This window comes from Schistocerca americana, chromosome 2 (assembly GCF_021461395.2).
Source record: "Schistocerca americana isolate TAMUIC-IGC-003095 chromosome 2, iqSchAmer2.1, whole genome shotgun sequence".
Classification (NCBI taxonomy): Eukaryota; Metazoa; Arthropoda; class Insecta; order Orthoptera; family Acrididae; genus Schistocerca; species Schistocerca americana.
In genome coordinates, this window is record NC_060120.1 from 302,192,439 (window position 1) to 302,215,684 (window position 23,246).

Here is a 23,246-nt window from a genome sequence, read left to right on the forward strand (position 1 = left end):
TGCGACTATTCATCCTCGTGCTCACAAAACCAGTTCTGGGCAATGCAAGCTGTGTGAAAGAGGGCGCTATCGTTTTCGATCACAGCGTGACCATTGAGGAATAAACGTTTTACAAGGGGATGGACATGATCAGCCAAAATGGTCTCATAAACCTTGGCAGTAATGCGACCTCGCAGAGCACCTATGTGGCTGCCCAAATCATCACCGAACACCCTCCATGTTCTACTCTTGGGATGGAGACTGGGCCAGAAGTTGGAAACAATGTGCAACAAGGTTCATCCGACGAAATGACGTTCTTCCATTGCTCCGCAGTTCAAGTTTGATGACTTCAGCACATTTCACTGTTAGGTTCACTTGCACCACTAGCGTGTTGTTTTGAAATCCAGATCGCCCTTCGTTTCGCAATTACGGAGTTCCCTCGTGTTGTTTTGGCCCTGACAAGGTTCACTCGTGCGATATTCAGTTCTGCAATGACTTTTACAACTGTCTTCCTTTTAGTTTTCGTCACTGTTATATTCAATGCTCGTCCGTCACGATCACTACACATACTTTCATTTGCATTGTGACTGAGTGGATGATGTTTTTCCGAATACCTTGCCCCAGGAGGAGCAAGAAGCGATATCTAAAATACACACGGCAAGAAACATAACGCTTTTTAAGGAGGCTATAGAAACGGCAGGCTTTCAGGACAGAAATAAATCAAGAACTGGAAGAAAATGGGCATAAAAAGAGAAGGAACAGTGTTAATTAAGATGTAGGAAGTGTGGCACTAAAGGAAGCTTCAGCTGAAAAGAAAGAGGCAGAAGCAATGTTGATTTATTTTACTCTCCAAAAGGGTTACTTGAAATTTTAAAAAATAAAATATAAACATGGATTGCATATGTTTCATTGTTCCTGCCAATAACTTTCGAATTAAATCAGTTAAACATGCTTTACGCGTATCACCTAAAAAGTGCGGTGAGTCTTTTAATGTTTTGAAATTACACAGAGGGTTCTCTCATCTGCGGACATTATGAAAGGAGTGGGACTATAAAAAGACAGGGCGACGTGGACGTTTCAGACTTACCACGGAATCTTTTGTGTTAACACCAGAAATTACAGCCATACTAGAAGGGCTTAAATATGTTAAAAACGGATGTCAATACAATCAGATTCACGTTTTACTATGCTGCTGTTAAAGAACCATTCAGTGTACGACAACAGCAGTTAACTTGTGAATCAAACAATAGAACAAGTGGCAGAGTAGTCTACATCTACGTGGATACTCTGCAAATTACACTTGAGTACCTGGTAGAGGGTTCATTATTCCAATCTCTAACAGCGCGCAGAAACAAGCGAACATCTATATCTTCCGTGCGAGCTCTGATTTCCGTTATTTTATTATGATGACCGTTTCTCCCCATGTAGGTCGGCGTCAACAAATTATTTTCACATTCGAAGCAGAAAGTAGGTGATTAAAATTTCGTGAGAAGATTCCGCTGCAACGAGAATCGCCCTTGTGTGAATGACGTACACCCAAAATCTTATATCATGTCAGTGAGACTGCCGGCCGGTGTGGCCAAGCGGTTAAAGGCGCTACAGTCTGGAACCGCGTGGCCGCTACGGTCGCAGGTTCGAATCCTGCCTCGGGCATGGATGTGTGTGATGTCCTTAGGTTAGTTAGATTTAAGTAGTTCTAAGTTCTAGGGGACTGATGACCTTAGAAGTTAAGTCCCATAGGGCTCAGAGCCATTTGAACCATTTTTTGTCAGTGAGACTGTTTCCTTATTTCGCGATAGTAAAAAAGTGCTGCTCTTCTTTGAACTTTCTCGATGCACTCCGTTAATCCTATCTGGTAAGGATCCCAGACCGCGCAGCAGTACTCCAAAAGAGGACGGACAAGTGTAGTAGCGGTCTAAGGCGCTGCAGTCATGGACTGTGCGGCTGGTCCCGGCGGAGGTTCGAGTCCTCCCTCGGGCATGGGTGTGTGTGTCTGTCATTAGGGTGATTTAGGTTAAGTAGTGTGTAAGCTTAGGGACTGATGACCTTAGCAGTTAAGTCCCATAAGATTTCACACACATTTTTGAACAAGTGTAGTGAAGGCTGTCTCTTTAGTAGATCTGCTACCAAACCACAACAGTGCACTACAGTCACACTCGTAAACACGGTCGTCATCGTAAACATGTCCCTGCAGATGCTACTTGCCGACCGTGTCCCGTGTTTGTTACAACACGCAACTGAACGTCGGAGGTTTCAAGCGTCAACTTTAGGTTACAATATCTCCGGATGTAATTAACATTTTACAATGCAACAAACGGCACTGATTACGTATTTGTTTATATGTTCAGATGCGCTAAGAAAACTAACGTGGTTCCATTTAAAAAAACGTAGGTTTGTGTTAAAAAACATACTTCCGTGCATTTTTGTATGGTTTGTATTAAACAATTACACTAGCCCCTCTCCTCACGTTCGTCAGTATTTGATGTGGTTTACGAAATATATCCAGCGGTAACGTTAGGTGACTCACCATATATATATAGGGTGTTACAAAAAGGTACGGCCAGACTTTCAGGAAACATTCCTCACACACAAATAAAGAAAAGATGTTATGTTGATATGTGTCCGGGAACGCTTAATTTCCATGTTAGAGCTCATTTTAGTTTCGTTCTTCCACCTACACTCAATGGAGCACGTTATCATGATTTCATACGGGATACCCTACCTGTGCTGCTAGAACATGTGCCTTTACAAGTACGACACAACATGTGGTTCATGCACGATGGAGCTCCTGCACATTTCAGTCGAAGTGTTCGTACGCTTCTCAACAACAGATTCGGTGAGCGATGGATTGGTAGAGGCGGACCAATTCCATGGCCTCCACGCTCTCCTGACCTCAACCCTCTTGACTTTCATTTATGGGGGCATTTGAAAGCTCTTGTCTAAGCAACCCCGGTACCAAATGTACAGACTCTTCGTGCTCCTATTGTGGACGGCTATGATACAATACGCCATTCTCCAGGGCTGCATCAGGGCATCAGGGATTCCATGCGACGTAGGGTGGATGCATGTATCCTCGCTAACGGAGAACATTTTGAACATTTCCTGTAACAAAGTGTTTGAAGTCACGCTGGTACGTTCTGTTGCTGTGTGTTTCCATTCCATGATTAATGTGATTTGAAGGGAAGTAATAAAATAATCTCTGACATGGAAAGTAAGCGCTTCCGGACACATGTCCACATAACATATTTTCTTTCTTTGTGTGTGAGGAATGTTTCCTGAGAGTTTGGCCGTACCTTTTTGTAACACCCTGTATATATATATATATATATATATATATATATATATATATATATATATATATATGTGTGTGTGTGTGTGTGTGTGTGTGATTTGCATTACAATTTATGACAGCACAATTAGATCACGATGACAAAAGTGTGACGCACGTCAACTGCAAGCCGTCTGTAATTCCGCTGGAGTGTCTGTACCTCTAAGCGGTCGTTCAGAGGATATTGTTTTGCACGTTGCCGCCTTGTCGATCTGATCAGTTAGTTATTACGTCCTTTGCTGACTGCGTAGTAACTTCCATATTATCACTGTAAGAACGTTCGCGTTCGTTGCTGTTGTTTACAGAAAAGTATCGTCGTTGACTGATTGTAAAGAAATTCAAAAATATTTAGACAATTTATCCACTGAGTGTAATGAAAGGCAGCTCTGCTTAAATGTCAATAAATGCAAGTAAATGGGTACAACGAAGAGAAAGGACCAGACGGTACACGCTTAAAAAATTAATGGTGGGACATCTTTAGCACGTCACATCGTGTAAGTATTTAGGGGTAATATGAAGAAGTGACAACGTGAAATCGGTATTATGAAAAGCGAATGGAGGAAATAGATTTGTTGAATGGGTTCTTGGAAATGCAGTATATCAGTAAAGGAAATCACATACAAGATGCTAGTGCGACCAGTTATAGAGTACTGTAGGAGTTTCTGGAGTCATTATGAAATAGGAATGTCATCAGACACCGAATGTATTCAACGATGTGCTGCTAGTATCGTAACAGGCATGCACAGTCCACACTAAACTATAACATAAATGCTCTGGTAACTTAAATGGGTATCACCTGAAGAAAGACGACGTTCTTCTGGTGAAACTCTGTAACGAACCTTTTTTTGTAGGTTTTATTACGCAAATGCAGATTTCGGCTAGTGCCTAGCCATTATCAATGCAACATTTTCTAATCTCGGTGCATGTTAGTTCCCTGTTGTTTGGGCGTCAGTCACAGTTACCTACAAAAAAAGGACGCCTGATTGCTGTGCTCTGTAATTTATAAATCACATAATAGTCGCTGAGTGCACGCACTTTCCTAATGGAAGGTAACCTGACAGTAAGACAATTGTTTTGGCATTATTGCATATCTCGGGGTGGGAGAATGAGATGAATTTAGGGCACTCACATGGACATACAGATAGTAATTTTTCCCTCGATCATTAAGCGATTGGAATAGTACAGAAACGCATTATACAGTGGAATGCGGAGCTCTGCGAAACGTGCAGGAAGAGTCAGTGAGTTTCTGGAAGGTACCGACAGGGTTGTGGAGCTAGAGTGTCGTGACCATCTGAGCTAGGTTCCTCGGTTGAGGATTGATGGAGTGAACAGACCAGTCGAGGTGGTCCCACAGATTCTAGATTGGGTTTACATCCAGGGTGGTCTTAGAACCATGCACGAACACTGCAAGCTGTGTGACACATTGTATTGTTCTGCTTGTAGGTGCCTTCGTATCGATGTGAAACAAACTGCATGTAGGCGTGGATATGGTCCGCAAATGTGCATACATACTTGAGTTGATACATTGTACCTTCCTGAATGAAGAGATCACCCAGGAAACGGCCTCCAGTCTGGACTCTTTCAACGATTGTTGTAGGGTGTTCACTTTCAGATGTTCCACACCATACACGCCAACAGCCTACTGTCCGATGAAGCATAAAGTGTGACTCATCTGAAGAGGCCACCTGTCGCCAGTCAGTGAACGTCCACTTGCGCTTTCAACGTACAATTTCCAGTCTTCGTCGCCGATGAGCAACAATCAGCGTGGGTGCACGAACCAGGTGCCTGCTGCAGAGGCCAATAGGCAACAAAGTCCGCTGAATGGTCGGTGAGAAGCCACCGTTGGTAGCCCCTTGGTTCATCCGGATGGTCAGCTGCACGTGTATTCGCCCTTACATACCTCAGCAGCCGTCGTTCACCCCTGTCTTCAATAACGCGTGGTGCCCCACATTTGCCCCGGTGCCGGTTTTCGATAGCGCCATTTTGCCATGCACTGTATACTGTAAACACGGCGGCGCGCGAACAGTTTACAAAGTTAGCCGTTTCGGAAATGTTTCCACCCTTGGCCGGGAAGTCAAAGGTCATGCCGTTTTGGATGTAAGATAAACCGCTCCGTTCCCGCATTATGACGACTGCGCTGTTTTACACGTCCTCTCGACGCGCTTTATATACTCTCCACTGCAACCATTTGTCGTCTTTCAGCGGTTTCTGCTCACTGACGTCGAACTTAAGCGGTGGTCACATTGATGTGACTGCACCGCGTCTGTAGATGTGCATCATTTAGACCAGTCTTTGATGCTGTTGTGTATTTCAAAAATAAGATGTCAAAATAAATGCACTTCTCAAGTATGAGAATATGTAAATGTACGTTGTAGGGAAAGAATTTATACAGTGTCATATGCCTATATTTTTATCACAAAAATTGCGACAAATGGAGTCCAGTTATAGTTTAGGGAAGAATGAAGAGACACGACTATGGACGCGGAGAAAGGTTTCACAACTCGGCTGCGGCGAAGTGTGTAGTGAGGGGCTGTACTCACTCGCTATCGACGTTGGCGGTGGCCTCGTCCAGGACGAGCACCTTGTTGTTCCTGAGGATGGCCCTCGCCAGACACACCAGCTGGCGCTGCCCCACGCTCAGATTGCCGCCGCCCTCCGTCACCTGCGAGTCCAGGCTGTCCACGGCGTGTTTCAGCTCCACCTGTTCGAAAATCATAATTTCACTGTTACACACTCTGGTATATGTGGAATATAAGCAGGGAGACTTTAGGTCTAGCTGAAAAGTACAGAGACTCCTACATAACACTTTGCACACAGTGTGCACTGGGCCATTCATTACTGGCAATGCCTTTGTTGGCCATCAAAAATGGTTCAAATGGCTCTGAGCACTATGGGACTTAACATCTATGGTCATCAGTCCCCTAGAACTTAGAACTACTTAAACCTAACTAACCTAAGGACACCACACAACACCCAGTCATCACGAGGCAGAGAAAATCCCTGACCCCCCCCCCCCCCGGGAATCGAACCCGGGAACCCGGGCGTGGGAAGCGAGAACGCTACCGCACGACCACGAGCTGCGGACTGTTGGCCATCGTAGCCATTGCCATGGGTGTACACAGCGTCTGTAGGGGAGGGGTGGAGGGGGGGGGTTGGCGGAACCTTCCCCTGCCCTCCCTCCTCTAGAGAAAAAAGAAAATTATCTTCTCGAACCGAACTCGCCAGCTGCACCCCTTCCTCCCCCCCCCCCCCCTCGCCTCTCTCCGCCGCATGAACGCAGAACACATCATGTATCGAATCAGTATCAGTTTGTAGAAGCTTCGAACCTGTAATGTATACTGACAAGTAGCAAGTGTGCCCAAAGCCATTTGTGACAAAATCTCAAAACTATTTCGCCATTCATCGCTGTGCTGGCGTAAGCTGTCGCCAGCACACCGGTCGGCAAAGACGTAACACGAAGATCGATAGCAGGCGCTCGATCAAACGCGCTTATCACAAGAGAGGCCAGAGACAGACTCCCAACTAACACTCCGCCAACGACCTCTTGAACGAAGTATTTAGGCCGCCGCCACTGACAAGAGGGTCTCACTCTCTCAATCACTAACTCACACTCATTGATTCACTATCTCATTGATTCACTATCTCACAGTTTGCGTCTGTAAGCCCATTCGCAGAGGGGATCACCAGCTACGATAGTACAGAGCGATCAGAATTGTGACCATAGCCCGATTACCGTTGTTGTCTGCAAGAGGACTATTACTGATGAACTTCTTCTATAGAACATGGACATTGATGTAACTTGTCCGACAGCCTGACCACATGAGACTTGTCAGTCAGCGTCCGGAGACGCTAGAATGAGATTGTGTTTACGACGTCTGTCACGCATCATGGATTCGAACAACGAGTGAACATTAAGTTCTGTTTCAAGTGGCAAAAAATTCTAAAGAACCTCATGAAAAGTGGAAATTGGTGAATGGCGATATAGCTGTAACACTGAAGACTGTTTGCAAATGGTATGAGCGCTTTAAAAGCGGAAATGAGTTGGTAGGGCACGAGCAATGTTCAGGACTTCCCTTAACCCCAAAATCAGACGAAAACGTGCAGAAAGTGGCAAAAATTATTCGTTCGAAAAGGCATCTCTCACAGGTTCGTGCAAATCATTTTAACTGATAATTTGCAAACGAGGCTAGTGAGTGCAAAATTTGTTCCAGACTTTTGAGTGATGAACAGAAGGAGAACCGCGTGTCAGTTTGCATGGAGTTGAAGGCTCGTTTTATTTCAGATCCGCACTTCATATCCAAAACTGTTACTGGAGATGAAACTCGAGTCTATAGGTACGACGCTGAGACGAAAACTCTTCCCAGTGGAAAACCACTGAATCTCCTCGCCATAAAAAGGAACGCCAGTCCCAATACAATACCAAAGTCATGGTCACTGTTTCTTTTTTTTCCGATGTTGCGATAAGAGTTCAGTCCAAGGTGAACAACTGTAGATGTTAGATTTTATAATAGCGTACTACAACATTTGCGAGAGGATGTACAAAGAAAGAGACCAGAGAAGCGAGTGGGTTTCTTGTTCATCACGACAACGCGCAGTGGCACATCTCGCTTTTTATTTGCGAGTTTGTGGCACATCCGCCTTGCTCACAAGATTTAGTACCAGGCGACTTCTGGTTCTTCCCAAAAATTTAAACAGTGCTTAAAGGAAAACGTTTTGACACCGTTACTGCCATTGAGATGGCCACGACAGGGCAGCTGAACGCCCTTCCAAAAGAAGCCTTCCAGAAAGCTTCCACTCAGGGAATCAATTTTGGGATAAGTACATTGCAGGGCAAGGACAGTATTCTGAACGAGATTAAATCGAGTAGTATGTAAGCTTATTACTTTGATCCTAATAAAATTATTCTCCACGTTTTCGATCACACCTCGTACACTGTCTGACCAGAAGCATCCGGGCAGCCTATGTAATGAGAAACTGTTCGCTAGATATCACGAGAGGCGGACCCGTAAGAATATATGGAGGTTGTTGCTGACAGTAAAGAATCAATAACAGCAGAATGGGTCGATCAGGAGAGGTCAGTGACTTCGAATGTGGACTAATGATTGGATGTCACCAGAGTAACAAAACCATCAGCCACAGTTCAACACTGCTAAAGTTGCCCATGTCGACTGCCGGTGATGTGGCTACGAAGTGTAAATGCGAAGGAATAACCTCAGCTAAACCAAGAGCAGGCAGACCTCATGTACTGATGCACAGTGACCGTCAAGCATTGCGGAATATGGTTGTAAACAATCGTATGAAATTTTGGATAGTAATCAGTTGTCATTTCCAAAGTGCTACCATTGGTCCAGCTAGCACAAGAACTGTGCGTATCGATTTAGAAAGCATGGGGTACAGTGGTCGAGCAACTCCTCATAAGTGACGCATTTCTTTAGTCAGTGCTAAGCTACACTTGAGGTGACGTAAAGAGCGGCTCCACTGAACTGTGGAGGTCAGAGACGAGCAATTTGTAGTGATGAATCGTTTACCCTGTGGCAATCCGATGGAGGGGATTGGGGTGAGTCTGGGGTAGGCGAATGCCTGGAACACGTTCCCTGCCATCGTGTGTAGTGCCAACACTGAAGTACGGAGGAAGGGGTACTGCGGTATTTATCTCCACTTATTGTGCTTACGAAAGCGCTAAATGAAGAAGCGTGTGAACACATTTTGCAGAACTGTGTACTGTGTGCAGGAGAGAGACAGCTTGGTGCAATGCACCGTGTCATAAGCCAGCATCTGTGAGGCGATGGCTTGTGGACAATAACTTTAGTGAAACTGACTGGGCTGCCCAGAATGCCGACCTAGTAAAAATAGATTACCTTTGGGATAAGCTAGCGCGTCGACTTTGATCCAAACCCCAGCATCCTTTTCGGCTGTTGAGGGAGGATCAGCTGCTGCTCTTCTACAGACATTCAGACACTCCACTGATAGTGTACCCATCAAAGTCCAAGCAGTCAAAAGGCGAATAGTGGACAGACTCTATATTAATGTCCACTAAGAGGTATCCGGGCATTTTTGATCAGGTGGTGTACGCCCTATGTGATACGTAAGGTACCAACCGTCAGAGAAGGCTTCAGTGCATCAAACCTCAGAGAACGACCCTATTAGTTTGGCACTGCTGACTATAGTCGCATATTCTTACGTGTCTTTACACTTGTGGCAGATTGTTAACACAATACTGCAGGTGACACTGTTATCCCACACGAGACGGCAGCAGTAAACTGCTCATAACTAAACTGCATGAAGAAAAAAGTAGAAGAAGATATGAAAACTAAAAAATTAACAGAAAATATTATTTGTTATTGAGAATGAAAATTGAATACCAATTTCATGTACGTTCCCGAAACGACGGAAAGATGACGATAATGTAATGATACTCCTGAGGCATAGGAGTACTTCTCACAGATTTTGTAGCTCATTAAGTTGTATTGTGATCTTCAGTTCGAAGACTGTTTTGCTGCAGGTCTCCACGCTAGTCTATCCTGTGTAAGCCTCTTCATCTCTGAATAATTACTGCAATCTACTTCTAGTTAATGCTATTAACTGCAGTAAAGCCTTCCTCTCCCTTTACATTTTTTACCAGTCACCATTCCCTTCATTAACAAACTGATAGTTCCTTTAAGTCACAGAATGTGTCCTACCAACAAATCCTTTCTTTTAATCAATTTATGCAATGCATTTCTGTTTTCCTCTCTTCGATTCAGTACCCCTCATTATACCTGGATCAGAATAACAAAGTGATTGACAGTTAAAAATGTAAGTGGGTGATGTCGGTTCGCCATTTAGCGCAAGCGCAACACGGCTCCGGTAGCGGCAAGTGCGCAGTTTCGCTCTGAGGACGTTCATACTTTCCCCATGAAAGTGCAATGTTGAGTTCACTCGAAAGGATCATAATAGTATTATAATTTTCAAGAGAAATTTCACAAATAGAGTCACTCATTCCGTAAAAGAAAAATACCGCATTGACAAAATGGTTCAAATGGCTCTGAGCACTATAGGACTTAACATCTGAGGTCATCAGTCCCCTAGAACTTAGAACTACTTAAACCTAACTAACCTAAGGACATAACACACATCCATGCCCGAGGCAGGATTTGAACGTCCGACCGGAGCGGCCGCGCGGTTCCAGACTGAATCGCCTAGAACTGCTCGACCACATCGGCCTGCCATTGACAAAGAAACAACTCACAGACTTGTGCTAGAAACCGCAATTGTCGTCCGCAGCTGAGGCATTAGAGGAATATGAGAAATGTGGACAGGACAGAAGGTGTGACCTAACTCGCGCTCTGATTGGTTGTCGCTATGGTAACTGTGTACATCTACATATACATCATTCTCCGCAAGTCACCTAAAAGTGTGTTGCGAAGAGTACTTCTGCTACCGCTAACCGATTCCCCTTTCTTGTTCCACTCGTGAATGGGAAGAATGATTGTCGGTAAGCCTCTGTATTAGCTCTAACTTCTCGGGTTTCCTCGTCGTGCTCATTACGCTAAATGTATGTGGGAGGAAGTAAAATGTTGTCCGACTCTTCTCTCTCGAAATTAGAATAGTAAATCTCTCCGCGATGCACAACGCCTCTTTTGTCCACTGGAATTTGTTGAGGTTCTCTGTAACGCTCTCTCCTGGACTAAGCGATCTTGTAATGAAACGCGCAGCTCGTCGTTGGATCTTTTATCTTTTCTAACAGTCCTGCCTTGTGAGGCTCCCATATTGATGAACAGTACTCAAGAACCAGTCGAACAATCGCCTTATAAACCACGTTCTTCGTGGATGAGTTTCATTTCCTTAAGATCCTTCCTATGAATCTAAGTCTGGCATATGCTTTTCCTCCTATGTGTTTTACGTGGTCATTCCACTTAAGGTCGCTTTACATGGTTACTCCTGGATATTTTACAGTAGATACTGTTTCTAGCAGTTTCTCATCAATACTGTAGTTGTACAGTAGTGGCTTTCTTTTCCTGTCAGAGCGTGCACCATTCATCAATCATTATGCAAATTGGTACCGCCTTCCCACGTTGCTACTCTGTTAGAGAACAGTCTTAAAGAGCACCCAACGCTTTCTACTAGATCATTCATATACACTGAAAACAGTAGTGATGCTATCACACGTCTTTGGCGTACTCGTACTCCGGAGACCGGCCTGTGTGGCCGAGCGGTTCTAGGCGCTACAGCCTGGAACCGTGTGACCGCTGCGGTCGCAGGTTAGAATCCTGCCTCGGGTATGGATGTGTGTGATGTCCTTAGGTTAGTTAGGTTTAAGTAGTTCTAAGTTCTAGGGGACTGATGACCTCAGAAGTTAAGTCCCACAGTGCTCAGAGCCATTTTTTGAACCGTACTCCGGAAATTATCTTTACATCTGTCGAATTTTATCCAATAAAAGCAGCGTGTTGAGTTCTATCTACAAGGAAGCCTTTAATTCAGTCGCAAATCTGCTCCGATACTCGATAAGCTCGTACTCTTTCACTAAATGGCAGTGCGGAATGGTGTAAAATGCCTTCCTGAGAAGGAACACGACATCAACCGGAGTGCCGTTGTCTACGGCGCTATGGACCTCATAGAGGGAACAGAGCGAGCTGATTTTCGGAAGATCTCTGTTTGCGGAATCCATGTTGATTTTTGTAGAGGAGATATTCGTTCTCCAAAAACGTCATAATATGACCTGTAGACAACTTCATTCTGTTGCAGGTACAGTCATGCGGTCTACCCATCTAATCTTCAACATTCTTCTGCCACACAACGTTTCAAAAGCTTCCATTCTCATCTTGTCGGAACTGCTTATCTTCAGGTTTGACTTTCGTTCAAGGCTGAACTCTAAACAGATACATTTACATCAGACTTCCTAACACTTAGTTTTACACTAGATTTTAAGAAATCCCTACTTCGGCCATCAGCGTTTATTTTGCTACCGAATGATAAACCGCGTGATATTCTTTTGTAAAATACCTTTATAGACTGTTGGACAACTTTAGTGGCTCATTTCGTAATCTAAATGCTTCAGCATCGTGGCGTTAATAACTTAGAAATTTTCACCAGGATCGCAATTTCCGTTAAATAGTTGGAGAGAGACTACATACAAAGGGATACGCCTGCAATGTGCAGTGGACAGTAAAAGTCGCTACAGACTGGCAGCCTAACTTTACAGAACAGTTGCTCCAGAAATTGTTGCAAAAAGCTGTTCGGAATTAAGGTACGAATAATGAGAATAAATAGTTAGTCTACGCTGCAACGGGAAAATACATTATAAACTTAGTAGTACAGGGTAGGGCAAATAAAAATGGCCCGGATTAGTGGCTAACTTCAGCGCGTTACATTGCCAACATTTTGAAATCATTTGTACCAGCATTCTCGGAGGAGGAAACGACGCACAGTGACTTTCAACAAGATGAAGCAACAGCCGGCCGACCGTTGGAGCACATTCACACAATGTTCACGCCTGACAGAGTTGTTAGCAGATGTCAGTATGGCCAACCAGGTCGCCTGAACTATCAGTGTGTGATTACTTTGCTTGGGGAACCCTCAGGTATCGCAGCAACCCTCATAGTCTTGAAGAACTGTAGCAGAACATTTCGGGTGATATTTCAGCAATTCCAAAGGTCCAGCTTCTATCCTCCTTCAGCAACTTGTCGACCAGAGTCCAAAAGCCCCAAGGGATGAATGGTGGTCACTGGCAACATCTGCTAGAGACAGGTTAGTACTGTATTTCCTTTCCTCTGCTGTGTTTCTTTGTAACCTGGAACTCTGTTCTCTGGGTCACTTTTATGTTCCCCACCCTGTATAACATGCCGACGCAGTTAATCAATATTCATACAGTGTAATAACTGCGTTCGTCTTTCTCTATGGAATGCAATCTACATATTGACATCGTGGAGTATGGCCTTTTTCAAATACTCATGTGCCATGGGCCACCAGCTGCGGAAAATATGACCAAGATTCATTTGACAGGCGTGATAATGAAATAACACTTCTGTTGTGGCTTCTAGAATCACCTGATCGTAGGATAACGTATACCTATTGTGGACTGTGTTACCCTGGTCCAGAAACTCAGTGGGAATTTTAGCATCCTTCTGTTTTTGCCAAAATGCTTTGATCCTAAAGCGAGTTAAGCTCTATTACAGGTGAAAGATGGTCCACATGTTATTAGATGTGTGTTCATATTCTTTTGTAAAATACCTTTGTGGACTGTTTGACAATCACCTACTTTCTCTCACATGCCATACTGAGAACTATGAAGGGCAACATACAGACTCCATATTTCTAGATTTCCGGAAAGCATTTGACACGGTGCCTCATTGCAGGCTGTTAACGGACGTACGAGCATATGGAATAAGTTGACACATATGTGAGTGGCTCGAAGACTTCTTAAGTAATAGAACCCAGTGTGTGTCCTCGACAGCGAGTGTTCGTCAGAGACAAGGGTATCGTCAGGAGTGCCCCAGGGAAGTGTGGTAGGACCGCTGTTGTTCTCTCTATATACTGGTATAAATGATTTGCCAGGCAGGGTGGGCAGCAATCTGCGGTTGTTTGTGATGATGCTATGGTGTACAGTAAGGTGTCTAAGTTGAGTGACTAGCAAGATACAAGACGACTTAGACAAAATTTCCAGTCGGTGTGATGAATGGCAGTTAGCCCTAAATGTGGAAAAATGTAAATGAATGCGGATGATTAGGAATATCAAACCCGTTATGTCCGGATACTTCGGGGTGCACTCAGCCTCGTGATGCCAATTGAGGAGCTACTCTACCGAATAGTAGCGGGAGAGCGGTGTGCTGGACACATGCCCCTCCTATCCGCATCCTCCTCTGAGGATGACGCGGCGGCCAGATGGTCCCGATAGGCCACTTCTGGCCTGTAGACGGAGTGGTATGTTCGGATACGGTATTTACATATCTGGGCGTAGCGTTGCAGAGCGATATGAGGTGGAACGAGCGTGTGAGAACTGTGGTAGGGAAAGCGAGTGGTCGATTTCGGTTTGTTGGGAGAATTTTGGGAAAGAGTGTTCTCCTGCAAAGGAGACCGCGTATAGGGCGCTGGTTCGATCTATTCCTGAGTGCTGTTCGAGGTCTTGGTATCCGTATCAGGTCGGATTGAAGGAAGACATCGAAGCAATTTAGAGACAGATTGCTGTATTTGTTACTGGTGGGTTCGAGCAACACTCGAGTGTTATGGAGATGCTTCGGGAACTCAAATGGGAATCCCTGCAGGGAAGGCAACGCTCTTTTCGACGAATACTATTGAGAAAATTTAGAGATCCGGCATTCGAAGGTGACTGCCGAACGATTCTACTACAACCAACCTACAGTGCCCGTAAGGACCACGAAGATATGATACGATAAAATAGGGCTCATACGAAGGCAGTCGTTTTTCCCTCGCTCTATTTGTTGACTGGAAGAGGAAAGGAAATGACGAGTAGTGGTACAGGGTACCTTCCGCCACTCACCGTACGATGGCTTGTGGAGTAACTACACTCCTGGAAATTGAAATAAGAACACCGTGAATTCATTGTCCCAGGAAGGGGAAACTTTATTGACACATTCCTGGGGTCAGATACATCACATGATCACACTGACAGAACCACAGGCACATAGACACAGGCAACAGAGCATGCACAATGTCGGCACTAGTACAGTGTATATCCACCTTTCGCAGCAATGCAGGCTGCTATTCTCCCATGGAGACGATCGTAGAGATGCTGGATGTAGTCCTGTGGAACGGCTTACCATGCCATTTCCACCTGGCGCCTCAGTTGAACCAGCGTTCGTGCTGGACGTGCAGACCGCGTGAGACGACGCTTCATCCAGTCCCAAACATGCTCAATGGGGGACAGATCCGGAGATCTTGCTGGCCAGGGTAGTTGACTTACACCTTCTAGAGCACGTTGGGTGGCACGGGATACATGCGGACGTGCATTGTCCTGTTGGAACAGCAAGTTCCCTTGCCGGTCTAGGAATGGTAGAACGATGGGTTCGATGACGGTTTGGATGTACCGTGCACTATTCAGTGTCCCCTCGACGATCACCAGTGGTGTACGGCCAGTGTAGGAGATCGCTCCCCACACCATGATGCCGGGTGTTGGCCCTGTGTGCCTCGGTCGTATGCAGTCCTGATTGTGGCGCTCACCTGCACGGCGCCAAACACGCATACGACTATCACTGGCACCAAGGCAGAAGCGACTCTCATCGCTGAAGACGACACGTCTCCATTCGTCCCTCCATTCACGCCTGTCGCGACACCACTGGAGGCGGGCTGCACGATGTTGGGGCGTGAGCGGAAGACGGGCTAAAGGTGTGCGGGACCGTAGCCTAGCTTCATGGAGACGGTTGCGGATAGTCCTCGCCGATACCCCAGGAGCAACAGTGTCCCTAATTTGCTGGGAAGTGGCGGTGCGGTCCCCTACGGCACTGCGTAGGATCCTACGGTCTTGGCGTGCATCCGTGCGTCGCTGCGGTCCGGTCCCAGGTCGACGGGCACGTGCACCTTCCGCCGACCACTGGCGACAACATCGATGTACTGTGGAGACCTCACGCCCCACGTGTTGAGCAATTCGGCGGTACGTCCACCCGGCCTCCCGCATGCCCACTATACGCCCTCGCTCAAAGTCCGTCAACTGCACATACGGTTCACGTCCACGCTGTCGCGGCATGCTACCAGTGTTAAAGACTGCGATGGAGCTCCGTATGCCACGGCAAACTGGCTGACACTGACGGCGGTGGTGCACAAATGCTGAGCAGTTAGTGCCATTCGACGGCCAGCACCGCGGTTCCTGGTGTGTCCGCTGTGCCGTGCGTGTGATCATTGCTTGTACAGCCCTCTCGCAGTGTCCGGAGCAAGTATCGTGGGTCTGACACACCGGTGTCAATGTGTTCTTTTTTCCATTTCCAGGAGTGTATATACACTACTGGCCATTAAAATTGCTACACCAAGAAGAAATGCAGATGATAAAAGGGTATCCATTGGACAAATATATTATACTAGAACTGACATGTGATTATATTTTCATGCAATTTGGGTGAATAGATCCTGAGAAAACAGTACCCTGAACAACCATCTGTGGCCGTAATAACGGCCTTGATACGCCTGGGCATTGAGTCCAACAGAGCTTGGATGGCGTGTACAGGTACAGCTGCCCACGCAGTTCCAACACGATCCCACAGTTCATCAAGAGTAGTGACTGGCGTATTGTGACGAGCCAGTTTCTCGGCCACCATTGTCCAGACGTTTACAATTGGTGAGAAATTTGGAGAATGTGCTGGTCAGGGCACATTCTGTATCCAGGAAGGCCCGTACAGGACCTGCAACATGCGGTCGTACATTATCCTGCTGAAATATAGGGTTTCGCAGAGATCGAATAAATGGTAGAGCCACGGGTCGTAACACATCTGAAATGTAACGTCCACCGTCCAGAGGGCCGTCAATGCGAACAAGAGGTGACCGAGACGTGTAACCAATGGCACCACATACCATCACGCCGGGTGATACGCCTGTATGGCGCTGACGAACACACGCTTCCAATGTGCGTTCACCGCGATGTCGCCAAATACGGATGCGACCATCATGATGGTGTAAACAGAACCTGGATTCATCCGAAAAAATGGCGTTTTCCCATTCGTGCATCCAGGTTCGTGCATCGAGACGTGGCTGCACGATCCGTTACATTCATGCGGATAAGATGCCTGTCATCTCGACTGCTAGTGATAAGAGGCCGTTGGGATGCAGCACGGCGTTCCGTATTACCCTCCTGAACCCACCGATTCCATATTCTGCTAACAGTCATTGGATCTCGACCAACGCGAGCAGCAATGTGGCGATACGATAAACCGCAATCGCGATAGGCTACAATCCGAACTTTATCAAAGTCGGAAACGTGATGGTACGCATTTCTCCTCCTTACACGAGGCATCACAACAACGTTTCACCAGGCAACGCCGGTCAACTGCCGTTTGTGTATGAGAAATCGGTTGGAAACTTTCCTCATGTCAGCACGTTGTAAGTGTCGCCACCGGCGTCAACCTTGTGTGAATGCTCTGAAAAGCTAATCATATGCATATCACAGCATCTTCTTCCTGTCGGTTAAATTTCACGTCTGTAGCACGTCATCTCAGTGGTGTAGCAATTTTAATGGACAGTAGTGTAGATGTACTTGGACCAAGGAAGCGAGAGGTATAGCTTCATTATGGGAGCAGTTACAAGTTTATAGGGGGAGTGGGGGGATGGGGAGGGGTGAACAAAAGGCAAAGAAGTGGTGAGAGGTGCTACTTGCCTCCTCGAGCGCCTCCCAGAGCTTGGCGTCGTCGAACTCCTGGAAGGGGTCGAGATTGAACCTCATGGAGGCGGAGAAGAGCACCGGTTCCTGCGGGATGATGGAGATGTGGCGGCGGAGGTCGTGCAGCCCGATGGTCTGCGTGTCGATGTCGTCGAGCAGCACGGCGCCCTCGATCGGCGCCAGCCGGAACAGCGCCGAGATGAGCGACGACTTGCCGGCGCCCGTGCGCCCCACGATGCCCACCTGCCGGCACCACCAGCTCTGCGTGTATACCAACACTCGACGACAACGTGCCGTCACTACATGAACGATATCCATACACGTCTCACAAATATTTATCTCGGGGTTGAAGCTCTTGTGCCCGTGTTTGCTTACAAAAAAATAAATAAATAAATAAATAAATTTTAGGATGGGGTTTTCGTTGAATAAACACACTCTTTGTTTTTTCACTCAGACATGTTCCGCTGAAGTAACAGCATAATCAGTAGCTTTTTTATTTTCCTTCTATCAAATAACAGGAAAATTTGTGTTTACTACCTTTATTTACGTAATTTTCAGTTTTTAAGAAAGTATTCACAAATTTGAGAACCAAGACACGTTTCGCTGGAGTTACAGCATCAGCAGCAGGGTTTCTTTTCCTTCTACAGACATATTTCTTATTACTACCTGCGCTTATATAATTTTGAGTTGTTAGGAAATTATTCACAAAGTCGAAAACAGTCAAGATCTGTTTATATATACTGTGTACTTTCTGGCTTTCTGTGTTTTGCGTGACAGTTGTTTTCCTTTCACGGTCTGTTAAGTTCAGCAATGGAAAACTTAATGTAGACAGTTAATTAACTCGAAAATGTGTGTTAACATTATTTTATTCAATGTGGAAGATTGTGTATGTGTGTGTGTGTGTATGTGTGTGTGTGTGTGTGTGTGCGAGTATATGTGCGAGTATATGTGTGCAGCATGTTTCCATACTTTTCCTGGTTCTCTCATTATGTTCAATGTGAATAACTCCACTTTTTAAACTTTAATTGTCACTTTTTCAAAACTACGAAACGAAGTTGGCGGGCAGTCGACCAGTGGAACAGTTGGATGTGTTCTGGGGGAGGGGGTAACAGGGCAGAGACTTTTAAATCTGTCTCTGAGTTTGTGTGTGTGTGTGTGTGTGTGTGTGTGTGTGTGTGTGTGTGTGTCTGTGTCTTTATGGGTTAGTCGTCTCACAGTTTTTGAGGGCAGAGTTCCCTTACAGGGAGCTGTATATTCGTTCATCAGAAATTATAAACGAGTACATATCTCTCTGCGACGGAACTCTTGTGTCTGCCCTGAAAGAACTGTCAGACGAGAGAGAGTCAGAAACATATGTGAAACAGGCAAAACTCACACCCCTAACAGATTCAACTATTCAGTTGTCCGCCAGCCTGGTTTCGCTGTTTCGCAAACCGTGACAGTGAAAGTATAAAAAGTGCCTTTTTCCACATTGTACATAATGAGGAAATCAGAGAAAGTAAGTGAAACATGTTGCGCGTGCGAGCGCGCACACACACACACACACACACACACACACACACACACACACACACACACACACACACAGCCGCGCGCGCATTAGATCTTGCCCGCAACTTCAGTGAAACATGCCTGAGTAAAAATAGAAAGAATTGTGTTTACTCAAGGTGGATTCAATCAAAAAACAAAGTCTTATAAAATTTGTCTCAAAATACTGTACATGAACTTTTTACGGGCTCTATGAGACCAGCACGACTGACAGTTTCTCCAGACGACGCCGATGGTGGAAATTGTCGAAAGCTTGAGATTTTACCCGAATTGAAGTGCGAGAAACGCGAGAATGCTTTATTCAAGAATATCGTCTAATACAAGCGACACTATTCGCATTCACTCGATATCGTGTTCAGCAGTGGAGCAGGCCGGCCCCTCGGGACGCCGCTGTCGCAGTGCGCAGCGAGTGCCGCGACTGAACGCTGGAGCTCACCTTGTGCGTGGGCGCTATGGAGAAGTTGACCGCCTTGAGGACGGGCGGGACGTCTGCGCCGTACCGCAGCGTCACGTCCTGGAAGACGACGGCGCCGGAGCTGGGCCAACCCTTGGGCGGCTTCTTGCCTGTAACACACCACGCCACACCACGTCTCACCACTGGGCGTGTTCCCAACCCCAGCAACACCTCAGGCTCACATTTCTTGTAATCTGGAAGCTTAGGCACTACTGCAATAGCGATTGTTCCATCAACTGTTTAAAAACAGCTCGTTAACGATCACTTATCAATTATAACATACTAGGTCTGTTAAAAAAATTCCGGAACCTTCGTAATTGGGTGCCAGTGGCATGATGGCATGCCGATGTCTAATGTGTAACTGTATAATTTTTATTAATATTGTGTCTATACTGGTTACTGGTGAGGATGAAAGTTAGTGCAAAAAGGGTGCAAATGGCTCTAAGCACTATGGGACTTAACATCTGAGGTCATCAGCCCCCTAGACTTAGAATTACTTAAACCTACCTAACCTAAGGACATCACACACATTCATGCCCGAGGCAGGATTCGAACCTGCGACCATAGAAGCAGCGCGGTTCCGGACTGAAGCGCCTAGAACCGTTCGGCCACAGCGGCCGACAGGAAAGTTAGTTATTAGTATTTTATTAATGACCTCATTCGTAAGCAGCCATATCACAGCCATCACAGTCGCTCAAGAAAGTTATAATTAAGTTTTACTTGTTTAATCAGAATCGGACGATGACTCTCCTTGTCCGCAGTCTCGATGATTCGAAGCGATCTACAACCCTATGTAAATAAAATGTCTTGGTTTTCTTGTGTTGCGTAGCCAGTCGGGAAACCTCAGATCAAGCGGAAAGTTTGCTTTGATAGAGTTTAATTATCAGATGAAATAATGGAGCTCCTGGATCTAATAATTGCAGGTTCGTTTCCAATTCATCGGAAGTTCCCTTCTGATTACCAACGAAACAACACCTCCGTGCAAATTTCCAATTAGAGAATACATATATAATGAAATTGCTTACACACCTTTGATGTAAATGCTCAGTATTTTCTTGAGTAGCATACAATATATTTTCAATCTCTTTCTCCCAGTAATCTTGAAAGGAAATCACAATTATTCAATGCGGCTATTTGGCACGGAGAAGATCCTAGAAGTCCTCTCAACACACCAGAGAGAACATTACAAATAGTAATTATGCGCTCATGGACTAGTAATAGTACTGTCCTACTTTGCGCATCGATTCTGCGAGTATATAGATGGTCAAGTAGGAAACATAATTCACTCATAGAACTGTGCAAGGATAATTAATAGAATATAAAGAGATATTACCACTGCCGGAAGTTTCATTGTTGCATGTCGGCGCTGTATTGACTAGAACGTTGTGTCGCACAATTTTCGAATTTCGAGATGGCAAAGTTGAGGAGCAACGCGTCTGCATTAAACTTTGCGGGAAACTCGAGAAAACCTTTATACAGGCACACCATATAATGCAGGAAGCCTACGGTGTTGAGTGCTGAAGCCGTTCTCTATCACACGAGTGCTTCACACGGTTTAAAAGTAGCCGGACAGATGTTAAAACTGAGCCTCGTTCAGGACGCCCTTCAACGTCTACCGTTGACGCTCTTCTCGGGAACGTAAGCGAAACTGTGCGCGACAATTGAAGGGTGACTGTCAGAGAGATTGCAAAAGAATGTAACATTTCAGTTCGGTCATCTCACGAAATCCTCACACAGCATCTTGAGATGCATCGTGTTGCCGCCAAGTTCGTCACTCAGCTCGTGAGTCAAGACCAGAACGATCTTCGCCTAACAATCTGTGAAGAGCTTTTGGATCGCGCAAATGAGAACGAGATGTTCCTTAAGAGAATCATAACTAGTGATAAGACATGGGTCTACGGTTATGATGTTGGGACCAAGGCCTAATCTTGACAATGGACTGGAAAATGTTCTCCAAGACAAAAAAAGCTCGCCAGGCAGGTCAAATGTCGAAGCCATGCTGATAGGGTTCTTTGACTTTGAAGCATTATTTCATCATGAATTCGCGCCACGGGGACAAACTGTCAATCGATGGTAGTGTTGGGACGCGTTGCGGCGCCCGTGAGAAAATGTGAGAAGAAAACTGTCTGAAATGTGGCGAGACAATTCATGGCTCTTGCATCACAATAACGCACCCGCACATTCATCCCTGTTGGTGCGTGACTGCTGCACAAAAAACGAAACCACTGTGCTGCCTCATCCTCCGTACTCTTCAGACCTGGCCCCTGCGGACATTTTTTTATTCCCAAAATTGAAAACCCCGTTGAAAGGACGAAGATATGTAACGATAGACGAGATAAAAGAATATTCCCAAACGGTGCTTCGTGCGATCCAGCAAGAGGCGTACCGGACTGCTTCCAGAAGTGGAAGCCCCGCTGGGAGCGGTGTACCAATTGTGTAGGAGGGTATTTCGAAGGAGACCATGTACGATAAGTAAAAGGTAAGCCAAGAAAAATTTTGTGACAAAGTTACGGAAATTTTTGAACAGACCTCGTACATTATGAGGAAAGAAAGGAAATGGAGCGATAGAGACTGCGTTCTCTGAATGGGCACGAACCGCACCTGCAACGACTGAAATCAAGGAAGAGTTTCTTTAATATATCGACGACACTTACAGCCACTTTTCAAAAAACTAGATTGCAACTACGGAGGACAAAGATCTATCTTCCACCTGGCTGGTAAAGAGTTTCAGAAACTGTACCTCCTGGCTATGATCAAAATTGACAAGTTGGAAGTCCCTGAACGGACTCAGACCTGGAGTTAACTGCCGAAGATTAATTTGGCAAAATGAGGCTACGCTGATCAAGTGTCGCCTCACTAATTTCCAAAATTGGTCAATTCTTTCTTTTCTGAAAGTGTAATATTGAGATTGAGGGAACACAAAAATCTTAATCTTTCATTTTACAGATAAGTGCAAAATGTATTTTACCCATGAAAAAGCTATATGTGTCATTACACTTCAGTGACATAATAATTGCTTCAATTTCTTTTTTATTTACGTTTCTATTATTTCATTTTGATCATTGTTCGTTGCATTTGTTCGGAGTGGACGTCCTATCACATCCATTCAAGTTCATCGTTGATCCATTCACTCAGTTTTTATATTACGGAGGGCACATAACTCTGTGACCCAACACGCTGAGCTAGCTTAGAAACTAACATCTGATTCGGTGCGTTGTAAGTGCGTTTTGTAAGATATCTGTGTACCAAATGTAGTAAGAGAACTACTGATTACAATTCTTTTAAACATCTGGCGCGTCTTTTTGTAACTAACAGCAACTATCAAAACCGACGTTTCGACCATCTTTCTAGTGATCGTCTTCTGAGAGATTAAACAGTTTAGTCTATATGAAGAGGACCACTGCAAAGGTGATCGAAACGTCAGTTTTGATTGATACTTCTAGTTTCGAAATTATGTATTTTTATGCCCAACATGTCTTTATGCTAGTTAGCATTTATGGTGGAAGACAACGGGCACTCATAAGAGCATTAGTGTTTAATTTTTGCCACTATCAGGGAGAAGTGATCATTAAAATATAATTTTTCTCTAATCTGTTTGATACCTTTATTTTTCCTATTTGAGTTATGTTACCCCAGAT

At 45.3% G+C, this 23,246-nt stretch overlaps 1 protein-coding gene across 1 annotated transcript in view; it reads right to left on the minus strand.

Moving 5' to 3' along the window:
• The window catches only part of LOC124591186 (ATP-binding cassette sub-family C member 4-like), a 384,591-nt gene that overhangs the window by 13,504 nt on the left and 347,841 nt on the right, over positions 1 to 23,246 (minus strand). The window contains exons 20-22 of the mRNA XM_047131714.1: positions 19,591 to 19,718; positions 17,604 to 17,849; positions 5,848 to 6,008 (exon numbers count right to left, since the gene is read on the minus strand). Coding sequence (XP_046987670.1) covers positions 5,848 to 6,008; positions 17,604 to 17,849; positions 19,591 to 19,718 — 535 coding nt within the window. The remainder of the gene's footprint in view (positions 1 to 5,847; positions 6,009 to 17,603; positions 17,850 to 19,590; positions 19,719 to 23,246) is intronic.